The sequence below is a fragment of the Vanellus vanellus genome (assembly GCF_965231255.1).
Source record: "Vanellus vanellus genome assembly, chromosome: 3".
Classification (NCBI taxonomy): domain Eukaryota; kingdom Metazoa; phylum Chordata; class Aves; order Charadriiformes; family Charadriidae; genus Vanellus; species Vanellus vanellus.
This window is the reverse complement of record NC_138907.1, coordinates 77,295,894-77,312,948: the sequence shown is the minus strand read 5'-3', so window position 1 is coordinate 77,312,948 and position 17,055 is coordinate 77,295,894. Positions and strand designations below refer to the sequence as shown.

The 17,055-nt window shown below is 43.7% G+C and overlaps 1 protein-coding gene across 1 annotated transcript in view; it reads right to left on the bottom strand.

Moving 5' to 3' along the window:
- The window catches only part of CDK19 (cyclin dependent kinase 19), a 130,713-nt gene extending 126,863 nt beyond the window's left edge, over positions 1–3,850 (bottom strand). Inside the window, exon 1 of the mRNA XM_082480431.1 lies at positions 3,660–3,850. Coding sequence (XP_082336557.1) covers positions 3,660–3,787 — 128 coding nt within the window. The 5' untranslated portion in view covers positions 3,788–3,850. The remainder of the gene's footprint in view (positions 1–3,659) is intronic.
- Between the last annotated feature and the right edge of the window lie 13,205 nt (positions 3,851–17,055).

Genomic DNA, 17,055 nt, shown 5'->3' with positions numbered 1-17,055 from the left:
ATACATGAAGTGAAACAACTAAGCACAACATCGTGGCTTAAGCTGTGATCAAAGAAGCGGCAAGGAACATAACGAGGACAGGTAAAGCATGAAGCTACATCACACTTTCCTAACCATGACTGGAAAAATGGCATTCTTTGTTTTACTGGACAAATATGAACAAGTGTCCAAAAAAAAAAAAAAAAACATGTTAGCGAAACTCAACATAACAGTTTGAGGTAGTACACACACACACACAAAAATCGTAACAGATTTTCCAGCTACATAGAGCCAAAAACTTAACATTGACAACTGAATTGCAATCACGAGGCTTATATCACTATTTCCCCCTCTCAAAGCTACCGATCCAGTTTTTGTGTACACTGAAATAAACCACTAGAAAGCTTATGTAAAGACCTATTTTCTAGCCCTTCTGGACTATAAGATATTAATGAAAGTTTTGTAAACCCAGGTGCTAAATGCAGGTAATACCTCTAGACCTCATCAGAGCACACAAACACTACTGAAATAAATGGAAGCTGCAGGTGCTCAACATCTTTAAAAAGATGCTGATGCAGTGCATGCAAATGTCACACCAACGCTATTCAAATCTGACTGCCTATTTAAAAAAAATAAAAAATCTTTTAACTTGCATAGAAATTAATCAGCTCACTAGAAACATGCCCAAATGATACTCTACTCTAGGCTGAAAAAGCCAAACTAAGCTGTTACTTTATTGAAAAACTGCTTTTATGCCCAAGTCATTCACGGAGATCTAAGCAATGCAACCACTTTTTTTACAAGCATTTTATCGAACAGCTTGCCAAGCTCCATATAAACACATTTTACTATTTCATAAAGTTTATACGCCAAGTTTTTGACACGCGAAGTGACAGGCTCTCAGTGGAATTTCTGCAGAGCTACAAGGTTCTCATTGCCCTCAGCCTCCTGAGACTGCAAATTGACTATAAGAAGCAAGTAGCCAGAATCTTTTTTCTATTATACAGGAATGCCTTGCAAATTTGAAGTACTGAAACAGTCTCTATGATCAGCCAAAGAAGAATTCCTTTACATGAGGCTCAAAATCCCCCAGTGATCAGCACACTACAAATACGCATCACTGCTGGGTTCCTGTTGACAGCACTGGAAAAAGTTTCTCTCCGTCATTAAGGACCCCTTAAAGTTAAGAACTAGTGCTAAATACCCTCCACCCCACAGAGATATTTTAGCTAGATATTTTCATAAGGAAATCCTAATGATTTAGGTTGTTTTCTAATTTTTTTTCCCAACTTGTTCACATCTTACTTTCACCCAAGGTCCTAAAGTTACAAAAAAGCAACTGAGAGTGTAGTCACCAATGTCATAAAAAGGAAAGCCACAAAAAAAGGGAGAATAACCCAGTTTCAAGCTTCAACGAAGTAAAACCTTTGACTGTATAGTACAGCTACTTTTGTGCCATATTATATTGCATTTCAATCTATCTGACTGCCTACTGACACTTTGCACTTCCTTTTACCAGTTAAGTTTTCTTATGGCTCAAGGTCTCCCTTTGATTATTCCCAGCTCTGACACATTAGGTATCTTTTTATCATGTTTACTTTTGCTTTACTACCCATTTGCATTTATAATACTATTATTATTGTAAGGATTTTGAAGATGTCCTTTATGGTGCTTTATAGGATCAAAGTAATTCTTGCAATGGCCTTCCATGGCCAATGACGGAAATGAAACAGATAAATTAGAAATAAATATCAAATTTCATTTTTTCATAAAACAGAAAACCCAAAGCTCTGCCTCTTTTATGCAGTTCTTACAAGCAGTAATTTTAGGATTACTATATCAAAGAACAGCAAAAAGCATTTTACCAGGATTTTGGGTGTTTTTATTACCATGTCCTCTCATATACATATATATAAAATATAAATAAATTAAAACTTTAAGAAAAGCACAACTACTAAACCCACAAATATTAAAGAGCTCAGTGGCAGCTGTAATACCCAGAAAAGCTTTAACATTTCCTTTTCAAGTTAGCTATGCTCTTATATTCTTAAGGTTGCAGAGCAAGCTAGTCAGAATCAGAGCTCATTTCCCAGCATTTAATCCTCCACCTGAATTAGTGTGCTACCTTTCAGTTATTAATCACTTTGTTATTATATCCTCTTAACTCAGAGTTTAAATTTTTCAAGATACACATGAATGCAATTTATTCCTACAGAAAAATCTCTGGACTTCTCTATTAATCCAAAGCAGCAGTAGTCTATTAACCACTTCCAGAACTTTATTTAAAAAATAGCCATTTTTCCATATTCAGTCTTTTTCAAAGTTTTGGTTGCCTATAATGGAAGACTCTTACCCTTTGGCTTTATTTTGTTAGAAAGGTATCACCTGCGATTTGCAAGTATGTTTTAATCAAACTTTACAGTGTGCTTAGAACACTTCCATAAATGCAGTCCATGTTTGTTGCACTATTCACATGCCACAGTGAAAAAGCACTTAATGGCTCTTCTGGAAGGGAAGGGTTGCATTCGGAACCTGCACCTGCATGAGAGCCTTACCCAGGCCTCAGGACTGCTCCTCCTCAATGCCTGCCCACCAGCCAAGCAATCCCAAATTGCAATCCAAGTTCCCCATTGCTCTCTCAACCACAGTGCACAGCGAAAATGGCATCCGCTGGACACCTATGCCATGGTGCCGGCTGTCTTCTCCCCAGGGAAAAGAAGGGAGCCCTGCTCAGCCAACATACACGGACCTCGCTGGATCTAGCCAGCAGCCAGGTATTTGGGGACAGGGACAGGTATGGTGCTCTCGCACGGGAAACAGGGGAGATGGAGGCACACCTCTGCCCAGGTACCGACAGAAGCTGCCTGCAAGGAGCCTCCCAGACCCAAGCCAAGCCTGCCTGGCTGTGGGCTCAGCCAGGGGGCTGGGGCCGGACCAGGGACCCACCGACACCCTCCCCGGGGGTTTCCCGGGCCGCTCGGGTGCATCGGCCCGGCCGGGAGAACCCGACCCGGGGAGCTGGGCGGTGGGTAGCCCAGTGCTCCCTCGCATCAAACTTCGCTCGTTTCCCAAAACCCCCCTCTCGCAACTTCTGGGAGCGGGATGTCAGAGCGCGAACGCCGTGACACAAAAGATGAAAGCGATGACGTGAAACCCGGTATGGAAACCACGGGCGATCCCAACAGCACAGCCCGCTGACATGGCACCCCCCTATATCCCCTCCCCCCCCCCCCCCCCCGCCCGCTGGCGGGGGCAGAGCGGGACGCGCCACCGGGGCCTCGGCCGTCACCGCCGCTGGCGGTGGAGCGCTGCCGCGTCCCACGGCCCGCCCGGACGGCGGGCACAGGCGGGGGGAACCGCGACAGCAGGGCGGCGGGGCAGAGGCGGGCGGGCTGGTCTTCCCCTTCCGCGACGCCAAGCAGGGCTCCACGGGCGGCCGGGCACCGACCGGCGGCTGCAAAGGGCACCGCGCCACAGGGCCGCGGGTCGCCTCCGCCTCAGGGCCGGAGCACCGGGGCCCGCTACCGGGGCGGGGCGGGGGCTGCCCGGGCGGGCTCGGCGGCCAGAAACTTTCCGGGGAAGGGCACCGGCGGGGGAAAGGAGGGGGGGACGGGGGCGGAGGGGGGTGGGGAGCCGGCGGCCGTTGGCGGCGCGGCCCGTCGGCGCGGCGCGGCCCTTACCCGTCCTTGCGGCGGGCCTTGTAGACGTGCCCGTAGGTGCCTCTGCCCACTTTGCAGCCCTCGTACTCGAACAGGTCCTCCACCCGCTCGCGCTCGGCCGCCAGCTTCGACTTGAACTCGTAGTCCATGTCTCGCCCATGGGCGGGGAGGGGACGCGGCGGCCGGATTCAGCACCCCCGGCTGGCGGAGTCCCCTCCCGGCGCCGCCATTTCCGGGGCTCGGTGGGGGCGACGGGCGGGCGGGCGGACCAGGAGGGAGGAGGGGGGGGGGCGTTTTGTTTTTGTTTTGGTTCGGGGCTTTTTGGCGGGGGGGAGGGGGTGCGCTCCGCCGCCACCCGCTTCAACTGGGCTGCTCGCGGCGCGGCGCGGGGGATGCCGGGAGTCGTAGTGCGGCTGCGGGCGCCGGCCCCGGCGGCGCGGGCGGGACACTACGTGGTGACAGGACTACAACTCCCGGCATGCCCCCGGCTGCCCCTGCCAGCCGGCGTCGGCGCACTTCGTTCCCCGGAGACACCGAGCGCTTCAGCGGCCGCTGGGAACTTGCTGACTCTTCACATTGCGGGGAAGAGGCGGGAGCGGCGAGTGCGGCCGGGCTCGGCGCCTCTCGCTGGGACGAACGTGTTTTTCACACACACCCCCTTCCCCGCCGCCCCCATCGCCGCGGGTTGCGGGGCGCTGAACAGTGCGACAACTTGTTTATCTCCCGAGCTGCCACTCAATACCCAGCCCCGCCCCCCTACAGGATGCTGCCCTCTCATTGGCTAGTCTCGCCCCGCCCCCGCTGTGGATCGGGCGCGGGTAGGACTTGGCAGCCGCCCCGCCTGGCGGCGGAGGGGGCGCGGACTGGGCTGAACCGAGCCCGGCGCGGCGGCTGGTTTCGAGGCAGCGGCCCGAGCCCAGTGAGGTTGTGGCTATGGGGAAGAGCAGCTGCTCGCCTGAAGGGCGGGGGCGTGGCCGCCGGAGCAGCAGTTGCCGCTGCTGGGCCCGGTGGCAAGAGGCGCGCGGGAGCGGCCGTTGGGCCGCATGCGGTGCCGGCAGCGCTCGCGCCTTGGCCCGCCTCAAGCGAACAGCTCGTTGGTGGAGAGGAGGCCTCGTCCGCGTCCCTGTCCCGGGTGTGCCCGTCCGGCGGGGCCGCGCTGGGGACCCGCGCCCGGTGGGGCCTGGACGGGGGGCAGGTGGAGGAGCATAAGGCTGGAGGCGGTGGAGGCGACCTCCCTGGTGTTCCCTTTCATAGAGTCATAGAATGCTTTAGGTTGAAAGGGACCTCGAAGATCATCGAGTTCCAACCCCTCTGCCATGGGCAGGGACACCTCCCACTAGACCAGGTTGCTCAAAGCCCCATCCAGCCTGGCCTTAAGCACCTCCAGGGACGGGGCATCCACAACTTCCCTGAGCGTCACCCTCACAGTAAACAATTTCTTCCCAATACCTAATCTAAATCTACCTTCTTTCAGTTAAAAACCGTTACCCCTCATCCTATTACTACACTCCCTGATAAAGAGTCCTTCCCCACCTTTCCTGTAGGCCCCCTTTAGGTACTGGAAGGCCGCAATAAGATCTCCTCGGAGCCTTCTCTTCTCCAGGCTGAACAGCCCCAACTCTCTCAGCCTGTCTTCATAGGAGAGGGGCTCCAGCCCTCGGATCATCTTTATGGCCCTCCTCTGGACACGTTCCAGCAGGTCCATGTCCTTCTTATGATGAGGGCTCCAGAGCTGGATGCAGTCCTCCAGGTGGGGTCTCACGAGAGTGGAGCAGAGGAGCAGAATCACCTCCCTCAACCTGCTGGCCACACTTCTGATGTTGCTGCAGTTCTGTGTTGGAAACACAAATTCTCAGAAAGTGGCTAGATGTAGCCAGATGCTGATAAATAAACTAATTTTTCATACTAAGGGTCACAAGGGCAGATTACAGCATTTGCATTCAAATACTAACCCACTCTTATTGCTGAGGCTTTCTGATTCGATAAAGCATATAAATTTTTAGACAAACACGAGGCTACCTACTTTCAGGTTCAGATTTCATGCTGAGTATTTTGAGATCATAGAAATATTTAGGCCTCTTAGAATTATGTCTCGGTCTCTTTTATTCAGGGATTTCTTGGTGAAAAACATCACTCTGCAAGCATATTTGCGTTACAGAAGCACCACACAGAGCTAACCAAATAGCAAGGTTATATCCTGTCATACAAGCAAGTAATAATCCTCGCCTTGTGTACTCAACCTTAGTATAAACTAAGCAGTCAGCAGAGAGTGAATGAAACTGAATGAAATTAGAGAAGGGAAGAGTAAAAACGGAGGCTGTCTGTATACAGAAACCATCTGGGTTCATCACCTGCCCAGCCAGCATTAGTTATCTAAATGGTAAGTTTTTCCGCTGCCTGCCCCATGCCGGGTGGGAGGGGTAGGCGAGCTGATGAGGAGCTGTCGCTGCTGACAAAGCAAAGGGAGGGGTCAGCTGCACTATAAGGTAAGGTACTATATGTGATTACTAGTGCATAGCTAAGTCATGAGGTTCTAACCAGAAGTTTGTTTCTCAAGCAATGGCAGAAGGAGTGTAACCATTTTGAAACGATTATTTCTTCCAGAAGGCAATAGATGATTCAGAATTTCCCTTGTGCCAGGTAGCTAACAGCCAAAATTCTCAGAAAACTTCAGCACTCCTTTACCAAAGTAATATTTTCCAGCGAACTAGGAGTGCTTTTCTCTGCAGTTACAGACATGGATCTTTCTGAACAAGGCCCCATCATGAGCTGGCAAATTTCCTAAACACAGGAGAAAGAGGACCATTGATCTTTCAGTGTCAACGCTAAAGACATTTGCTAAAATTAGAGCTAACCATTTAAATTTTGCAAAGCTTTCACATCTTTGGTCACGTAGTAATCAAATCCAACACTGAGAAGAACGGGACACAGACTTAAAAAGGCAAGCATGTAGCTGTAGAAGGTGTAGAAGGTTATGCTACCCAGATGCATTCATCCTGTCTTAAAGTCACCAGGAATAAGGACTACCTTGCTGTTGGTAATAATAAACTCTACAAGTAGTTACGGTTGCCCTCTTTGACCAAAGAAACAGCTGCTACTGCGCATTTTCATTGCTAAGACTTTTGGTTCCTACTCTTTCCACCATGTAATGATAAGACTGTATTTTACTATAATTCATCGTATGTCTGCAGCCCCAATGAGAGAGGGCTGACGGCACCCCCCATTACAGAAGTCTGGCTGGTCTGGCATTTGTAAGCCAACACAGCTTAATTCCCCTCTGCCCTATACTCTACCCAGCTCCCTCCTGTTGCAAGCAGCCATTTTATCCTTTCTTCGGTAAAATGATTGTGCTTTGCCAGTAAACATTTTGGCCCTCGCTGTTGCTACTGGGAGGCTGTCCGAGAGAAACCTCTCTAACAGCTGGAAGTCTTTTTAAAATTTCAAACCTACATTTCCCTGTGATCAGTCCACATCCATCTTTTCTTCCTGTGCAAATACTGTCCTGAAGTAGCCTTTCCCGCTCTCCTGTGTGTATCCCCTGCCAAAAGTATTTATAGACAGCAATCTCATCCACACACAGCCTTTATTTTGCTGGACTAAACAAGCCATGCTCTTCTCATCCCCCTTGTGAGCCTCCCCAGTGGAAGCTGGACTGGTACTGTGCTGGTTATGGGAAATGTGGAATGGGATCTGTGCCCTGGTTCCTTCTCTTGTGACACAGCACTGCTTCCAGTTTCTGAATCCATACGTTGGCCACATAAAAGCCATTTAAAGTGTAGAATCAACTAAGCAGCTCCAAGTGTAGGCCAGCTCAAAGGCAGGTATGAATGAGGCTACCTTCTCATGTGATGCAAAAGTTTTATCGATTCATGGTTAAAAGATGGAAATGGGCACATTCATGTCTTCTTGAGGTTGGAGCGCATGACAGGATTCCACTTCAAGTTCATAAAGATGGAGAAAATTGTTTCTGTGGGCACCCGCTGTCAGGCCTGCTGGAGAACAGCTGCCTGGCATCTCCTCTCTGGGTGGTGCCCAGAGGAGGAGCAGCGGTGGACAGCCATTGACACAGCAGAGATGAATCTTGAGCGGTGGCAAACAGGTCGAGAGAGAGAGGCAGAACAGTACTGTGACGTTTCCATGGCTCTTCCATGTTAGTAAAATGGTTGTGATACTGGTAATACATATTTAATAGCATTCACTTTTTTAAAAAGTGTTTGAGTGTTCTTTTAAAAGTTGTATTATTCACTTCTAGTCAGAAGAGAAATGACTAACATTTTTAATATGTAATGCCCTATCATTTGTTAATTGTGCTGATGCAGAAAGTTTGAGTAGCCCCACCAAAGAAAATAGAAAACGACAGGCTTGCAGATTGTAACCATGATTTTCTTCAGCCTGCCAGCCTAACTGAAGATGCTGGGTTGTTGCTCGTTAGAATCACCATTTCTTCCAAATCTCAAGTCACTGCAGTTAAATAGTGCCCAGACTGTTGAAGAGGAAAGGTGTTTCAAGAAAGACTGAAAGTTGAAGAACTTAATATTCTCACCAGTTCTCTAACCAGTTTTCCAAGACAGATAAGACATGAATTTCTAATGTAAAATGAAGGATTTTGTCTTTATCACTTCAATGTCAAGAAAGTGAGGCATGCAGACCATTTTTCTTCTTTGCAAATTGCCTTGCACATAAAATACACCATTTTATTTTTTCCAGCTTGTCTTAACATCATTCCTTGGCTTGGAAAGTTGTATTTTCTGTCGTAGGCCATCTCTTACAGTTTTCTCTTCATGTATTAGTGAGAACAAAAAATATGTGGTGGTTTGGTTTTTTTTTTAATTTTTCTAGGCCACATCTGGAAGTAGTTGCAACTTTTCTCAGCTTACTCTCATTGTAAGCTTTTACTTGTTAATCCAGTGGGAAATTTTGGATTCTCAGGGATCAAGATGGCATTTTTCCAGTTGATTTTGAGTGGGGCATTAATAAGCATATACAAACCGTGTTTATTTATGTCAGTCACATTTAAGCTGATGTTGCTTCATTTAAGAGTGGAAGGATGCATTTCAGAAGTCTGAGGAAGAAGAGGAGAGAAAATTCAGAAGGAATTGAGGTCTCACATGAACTGTATCATCATCTCTACAGAAACAGAGAAAAACTAACAGTTCTATTCCAAAAAAATATGGAAATATACTTGGGATTTTTAAACATATTAGTGTGAGAGTGTGAAGAGCCTAATGAAAGTGGGACAGCATGCCAGAGGATTTCTAATAGGGATAGAATAGAAAGTCTTCAACCGGCTTTAAGTTCATACGTTATCATTCCCAGTAAAACTCTGAATTTTGGAATCTTTTATGTCAATTGACGTCTAAACACCTGTAATAAAAGTATTAACCTTATTTTATAGGTTTAGAAAATAAAGTACAAAGCTAAGGAGCTCTATCAAGATTTTACAGTAAATCTAGAGAGTATGCTAGGAATGGAAGATGGGAGTCCTGACTTCTGCTCTCATAATTATTTGGTTAGCTCCGGGTTTTCTTTAATTCATTTTTATAGTACCATAATCCCAACAGTACTGAAATAGAAACCTGTGCTGCTTTTCTTGAGTATAATCCAAGAACCTGGTCTCAAAATAGACTGTACTGCTTTTCACCATGTTTTTTTCTTGAGAAAAAGAAAACCCTCACAAAATCACAAAAGCTACTCCCTACCTTCTCTTTAGAGACTGGCAAGATTGAACAGTTACTTGACAAAAACAATGGAATCCAGCGCTCAGCAAGTAAAAAACAGTGGGAAACAGCAAAGTAAAAGTGAAATAATTCTGCATTGCACGTTATGCCGTGGATCATCATTACGCAACTACGACTCAACCTTATCGCTGATCAACTAGTGTAGCCACCGGTATATCTTCTTAGCACATCCGCTTACTTCCTGTGAATTGCGAAGCAAGATGCATGCACTTATTTCATTTGGGGTACAGCATGCAGTATAGCATGCTTGCTTCAGTTTGTCAGAAAAACAAACAAACAAACAAACAAAAAAAAAGCCAGAGGATACTATTAACTACTGTCATTGCATCCGTATTTGAGAATCAGCGTGACAGCTGGTTCAGAGGGCCAGCCAATACCTCCAAAGCACAGATTTGGAGAAAGCCTTGAATTCTAAAAACGTAGGAGTTGCCCATAATTATGGAGAAAGCATACAGTCTAATTCTGAATATAGCAGCCTAAAATGTCATACTTCGGAGCTGCACAGTCAGTGTGACTGAGTTTCCTTGGCTTTGTTGGTATACATGGTTTCAGTCTACCTGCATTGTAGGCATCTTCATTCCAGTGCCACCATATTCCACCTACTCTATTTCCTTGCTGGGTCATTAAAGTTTTCAGAAGCTAAAATAATTCTAAACTTCCCTGCAGAATCCACTGATCCTTTTCCATGAAGTAGAAAAGACAGTAGCATGTAATGAAAAAGGAAAGATGTTTCTTTAATTATCCCTGAAATATATAAAGGAGAATACAGCAAAACTGCACTGTCTGCTAGCTTTCTGAAGTTAAATCCATTCCCACAGAAGAAACAGAACTGTGCTAAACAGGTAACCCACACCATATCAAGTCCTACTGTTATGTTTTCAACTTTTTTCCATTGGATGTAATAAGTTTTCTAGCACTGTACTGGCAGAATCCATCCTCAGGACAAGCTATGGCTACAGAACAGTATTTCATGACAAGTCTATAGAACATATATAATTTATATGTATAGAACTATAGTACTTTAGTGTTGCTTCTAGCCAAATACATTGTGGTGGTCTATTACAAGTATTTTCAATAGCAAATGTTCAAAAGGGCTTTAATAAATCATTTTTTGAATAGGAGACATAGGACAAGAAATAATAAACTTCAGTTGTACAAAGCAAGATTTATATATAGAAAAACCTTTGAGTGATAAACACAGTTACACACAGAATTTGTCTGGAGATACTGTTAATCAATAGACTAAAATTAAAATAATTAGATATTTTTAAGAAAAGGTTAGATAAATCTCTGTCATAAATTTTGTAGGTAAGGTAGCATTAACATGATGAGGAGAGTGGCCAGAAATTATATTTCTTGGTTTTCTTTCCAGCCCTATTTTTCTATGACTCTGACATTCTATATGATGTAAGAAGGAGCCTCATCTCATAGACTAATCAGTTAAAAGACAAAAACAAAGAACAGAAGTAAACCATGAGTTTTCATGGCAGAAGGGTTATCCCACAAGCATTTGTACTTAAAGTTGAGCTGTTCACAGTTCATAAGTGAACTGGGAAAAGGAATGAGTGATGATGTGACAGCATTTGAAGGACATATCTAATAATTTAGATCTAAAGATGATTGAAAAGTACTGCAGGAGGCTCCCAGGACACTGTGTGAGTAGCGGTAGTTGAAAAGCAGTGTTCCAAAGTGAAGCGTAACGCACATGGGGGAAAAACGTACAGACATGATGACAGACTTTGAAAGCTATTATCAGCCAGGAAATGTCTTGAAGTCACTGTGAGTAGTTCTCTGAACAAAAGTTTAGTGTTCAGAAGTAGTTAATAGGACAAGAAAGGTAAACTTTTTTAGGAAAAGGATAAGAAAACCAAACCTAAATGACATTTATAGTACTGTATATAACTGTGGTGCACTACTTGCGTATTGCTTTCAGTTCTAGTTACTCTGTCTCAAAATCTATGTAGTAGGATTACGATAACATTCAGGCTGGGATAACCAAACCTCAGAAATATGAAATGGCAAAATGATGGGATACAAATAAATTTGCAGCTATTAAACACAAAATGCTGCCTTTGCCTTAGCAAGTCTACAGGACTGAGGTTACTGGAAGCTGGGAAGGCATACAGAAGGAATTATTGCAATCTGCCTGTGCTTTTCTTACGTTCTTTCATCGTGTGCTAGATGAGCCTCTGGTCTGATCTACTACAGCCATTCTTATGATCCTATGAGGACAGGCTAAATAAATTTGGACTTGTTAGCTGGGAAAATAAATGGGGGGGGGGGGGGCGGTGGTGATAAATGATAAAAAATAAATTGATTCAAAACCCAAGCTTTATTAATACTGTGTCATTTGTGGCTATTACATAGCATGGTCCAGAGGAAACTTCCAGCTCAGGAATTCACTGCAACACAGTTTGTTAGAAGCTGAGATGAACAAAAGAAATGAGTGATCCAAGAGCTGAATCCCTCCTGCCTGTGAATGATTTTGAGGTTCGTGAAACTGTGGTGGAATTAGATTTAGGAAAACCTAAGAAGAACTCATATGCTGAGAGCCTCAATATGTTACTGAAGTTCTGGTTTTCTTATTTCCACTCTAATTTTATTATTTCCTAACTCCATCCATGCCTCAGTGGCAAAATCCTAAATTATCTAGATTCCAGAACTGTATTTACAGCCAAATAGGAAATGACAGCATCAGCTGCTGGCTCACTATGCTGAAGAAGTTGAGCAACTCTGAATTTTAAAAGAAAGCCAGATGGTCTAAAGAGAGCAGGAACCAGGACTTCCATTGTCCTGTGTGGTTTGATTTCTTTAGGGACCAGGTTTTCTGTCTGTAATGCAAGGCAGAATATTTCCCCATCTTTAGGAAAACTTTTGGATTAAAGTATTTCTAAACATCAATTGGCTTTACTACCTATGTCCATCGACCAGTAAAGAATTTGCACTCAGCAAAATTTCAGTCAGCCTGAAAAAAAGAACTGATCAAAATCTTTTTATACTTCAGGCTATGATATTGCCACTACAACTCAAAAGAAGATTATCCTGAGACAAATGCCTATTGTTAATGCCATATGCAGAAGACTAAGCACTGGCTGTTGAAGCAAAGATACTTTTTAAACCCTTGCCAGCAGACCTCAAAAATTTTATTGTCAAACCCCTACAGTGCTTCTGGCTGGATAAAGTGTCAAGGAGAAGCTGACTATGGCTTCAGCTTCACAGAAGATGCAGAAACAAGAGTTGATGCAAGGGAAGTGTGGGGATGATGCATCTGTAGACAATCACTGGCTGCTCTTACTACTGAACGTGAATGCCTTTGCTGCTGAGTGAGTCTTCTTATCACTAGTTTCTGTGTTATACTCGCTCCGATTTTATACATACACATTCAGCAAAATCAAGGGAATCAAAAGTATTAAATTAATGCACCTATGCTGAAGTACTTTGAGCGCCATATTAATGTTTCTTTGTAGGATAAAGTAGCCTTGGTTCCCTGTAGCCTCTGATAGTGTATTGTGTCTGGTTGGGATGGGGTTTATTTTCTTCATAGCAGCCTGTATGGTATTGCGTTTTAGATTTGTGACCAAAATAGTGTTGATAACACACCAGTGTTTTAGCTATTGCTGAGCCATGCTTGCACAGTATCAAGGCCTTCTCTGTTTCTCACTCTGCCCCCACAGCGAGTAGGCTGACACAAGCTGACCAAAGAGATACTGCATGCTGTGTAACGTCATGCTCAGCGATAAAATTTGGGGGGCGTTTTTGAAAAGTTGCCATTGCTTGCAGACTGGCTGGGCATCAGTCTGCCGGTGGGAGGTGGTGAGTGAGTGCCTTTCCATCACTTGTTTCTTTTTCTTTCTGTTTTTTCTTTCCTTGACTTATGAAACTGTCTTTATCCTGGCCCACATGTTTTTCTCGCTTTTGCCCTTTCGATTCTCTCCCCCATCCCACTTCGGGAGGAGTAAGTGAGCAGCTGGGTGGGTGTTTAGCCGCTGGCCAGGGCCAACCCACCACCCATAGGAAAGCTCTGAGGAAAGAATGAGAAAGAAGTGGGATGTATCTTACTAGGCTAATTGCTTTGCCATGGCTCTCATCTTCTACTCCCTATGTGGAAACTACCAAATCCCTGTTGTGAGGACTGGGTGGAAGGAGTCATAGGTCATTTTCTCTTCCTCATCTACTGGTGTCAGCAAGAAGGCAGTATGGATCTCAAAAGGATTAACAAACTGATAACAGTTCCTGTTATGTGAACGAACTAAAAAAATGTGCTGCTTCTTCGAACCTCTAATGCAGCCATAGGCAACCTAGAGCTCTTAAACCACATGGAGGTTGTGCATGGCTTCTGCAAGAGCTACACCATATGACAGACAGCAGGCAGTGCAAGTACGGACATTCCTGCACATTCTGTATGTCCAGCTGTCAGAAAAAGCAAACAAACTGAAGCCACTGAAGCCAGAATTACCCTGGCAGCTTGGACCCAGCTCTACTCTCCAGCAGAATGTTTCACCAACAGTCTATAATGTCATTTTACAGAGTTTGCCCTCTCCTTAGCATGATGAGATGTCACATGAACTTGAGCTTTCACCTCTCATCTTCCTCAATCTGAAACTGTTTTGTTTGATTGTGCACAGCCACAGGCTGATATCATGACAGCCAAACCAAAATCTTCCTCTGACTGAAGTTTTCTTACCATTGGGTAAACCTGTGGCAAAACAGGCTCTTCCGCTAACCCTGTGACTTCTGAGGAATTGTAGGAATTTGAATTCTACAGGTGCATGATCTTTTCAGGACTGTCTGAAAGCAAAAAACGTGGAAAGGTAGGGGTTTATTGTTATATCTCAGAGTAAGGAGATTTAAATTTCAGGGAGTAAAATTCATGCACTCTTTAAATCAAATGGAGCTTCAATAGTAACTTAATGGAGCCATGTTTACCCCAGAGTCTGTTCCAAATCTCATTGTTGCCACTGGAAAAACTACATTATATGTATTTCAGTTCTTGTGTCTATAAAGTAGATACAATAATATTTAGACATCTTTAGTAGGACTATCTCAAATCTAATTGGTAATTTTGGACACTGAGTATTAACAATTATTTTATTGCTATTACTTTATTATTGCAAAATGATAGTTGTTAGTGCAAACAAAACTTTCTTCTGAGTCCACCATTTGCAATGGATTCTTTGGTATGACACACACAAGGAGCTGTAACGTTAGCATGCTTGCTTTAGGAGCAAGCATACTTGAAATAGAAATAATTGTGATATCAATGGTAACAGAAACAATAGCAGTAGACCAGCATCGGATTACCAAATTGTTCTCAGTAATGAAATCCTGAACACTGTATGCAGTGAACTGGATGCTTATGGAAAAGAAGATAAACTAATAGAAAGAAAAATTGTTTAAATGCTGAGCATTGTGCTGATTACACTAAGAATCCATTTTGGGTGCCGAGCCTACTTCAGTCTGTTTAATTTTGATGTGTTGCTTTTGACTCAAGTCATTCCCAGGCAGAGATCAAGTTGTGGTGTCAAGAAGCGGCAGAAACGAAGCCCTGGCTTCTTTGGATCTGCATCCCATTCTTCGTCCTTTCCCAGTGTCCACAGCTCGGGCTCCCTGCCCATCATCAATCTTCCCTTCCCCCAGTGTCTGCAGCTCCCTCCTCCTGCCTCCCAGCTACCAGCTGGGTGAGAACCAAGGGGATGTGGCTGCTTTTGAGCGAGGCATGTGCTGGCTGCCAGCAAACTAAACATAATAAATAACCTTTGAGCTCGGGCAACAGCCTTTCAGTCACAGTAATAATTTGAAGGAAGTGGTCTTTCCTTTACTGAGCTGTTATGTTTCGTGAAACTTGGAGGAATTTCATAGCCTGAAGTTTTCTATTTCTGCCTGAAATGTAACCGAAATGAGCTCATGGGCTCAAAAGTTGTTAGAGAGGGTCTGACAAGATGGGCAGGCAAACAGCGTATCACCTAAGCTCTGTTTCCCGAGGCTTTACAGTGGCAGAGAAATACCCTTTGACAATATAATAGATACAATTCCCAGTAGTTTATAAATAAAGTTTGAGGAGAGAAGGTCTGGGCAATATGCAAAATGTTGGTCTAAGGAGTTTCCATGCCATTTACAGCATTCAAGGGAAATCTCCAAAGCCATTTAGATGCATCACAGCAGAAAAACTACAGTTGTTTTGATTTATCAGGATTAATACAGAAATTAGTAGAGACCGGGATAGCATTTCAGGAACCAGAACATGAGTCTGTTAAATGCCTCTGCTCCAGCAGTTAGGCATCATTTCCCAAACATAAAATTGTAGTTTGTTGTCAGAACCTAAGGAGGTTTATTTGTAAATTAAAAAGAAAAGAAAAAAAAAAGAAAAAAAGTATTCATAAGTCCATATTATACAACCCTACTGAATGAAAGATTTACACTGTCTTTAGGACTTCCTGCATATGAAAGATCTACTTGAATATCCACAGATGAGAATCATATGCTTTGTATGTACAAATGTATTTTCTGCCTTTATTAAGTGCATTCTTTTTTCACATTTCCAACATCCTAGACTGTATCCGACTTAAATTCAGAAATTAAAAAGAACTGAGTTTGGCACGATGTGAGTAATATGATACCTGTTCTAAAGTCTGATAAAATTGCATGCTTTCTTTTGTGTGTAATCTCTTTCCCTTGATATCACTTAAGTATTGATACCACATGTCATCCTCGTCCCTCCCAGAACACATTAAAAGTGGGGGGACAGGGAGAAAGCCAAACGTCAAATTCACCTTGAAATGATTTTGATGGAAAAAAGACAAAGACATGAGCTGGACTCAGTGGCATTACAAATTAATTTATTTCTGTTTGTCAATAATTCAGATTTCATTGAAAGTATGTCAGGTCACTGAAATGGTAGAAAAAGCCATTGAGCGTTAAAAAGATGTTTAAGAAGAACTTAATGGCTGAAAGCAATTTGGTGGTTCTGCCAGTTCTGGATGAATTGAAAACAGAGTAGTAAATTTGGTAAATTTCTGATGAGCAAACAATATTCAGTGATTATAGCTGAATTATTTATATTTTATATATTATATTATTTAATATATATTTATTTATATATTTATAATATATAATTTATATATTTATAATATATAATTATATATATTATATTGGTCAGGCAGCAGGGCACATAATACACTTTCAAAGAGAAAGGAAGTAATGGAGAAGTTCTGCACATCTATATGAGAAACAACATTGAAAATAAAGATAAAAGATGGAGGAAAGCCCCAGAATGTAGGGAATCTGATTTCCCAGCTCAGTCTGGTCATGCATAAAAAACAGATCTAAGTGCTGTGCTGTGGACTTAATTCAAGCCATATTAACTGAACAAGTTCAATTTTTGTGTGCAGTTTCTCTCATATTGACTTACAACTATTTTTATCTGTTTGTTTTATGACTATACATTTCGACCATAAGCACAAATTAAGGTTGCAAACAGTTGCTCCATTCAGAGTCGATATTACTCCCCAACCCTTTGCCACTGACCTTTTGCAAAAGGCCATTCCCACCCACAGCTCTGCCAATCTGCTCCAAAATGGGTCTGTTGGTGCCAGCAAGGCTGGGAAACAACCTCCAGTGAAGTGTCCAAGAGGAGAGCCAAGAAGCACCTACACAAATTCTGCCTGGGTGCAGTGACCTGC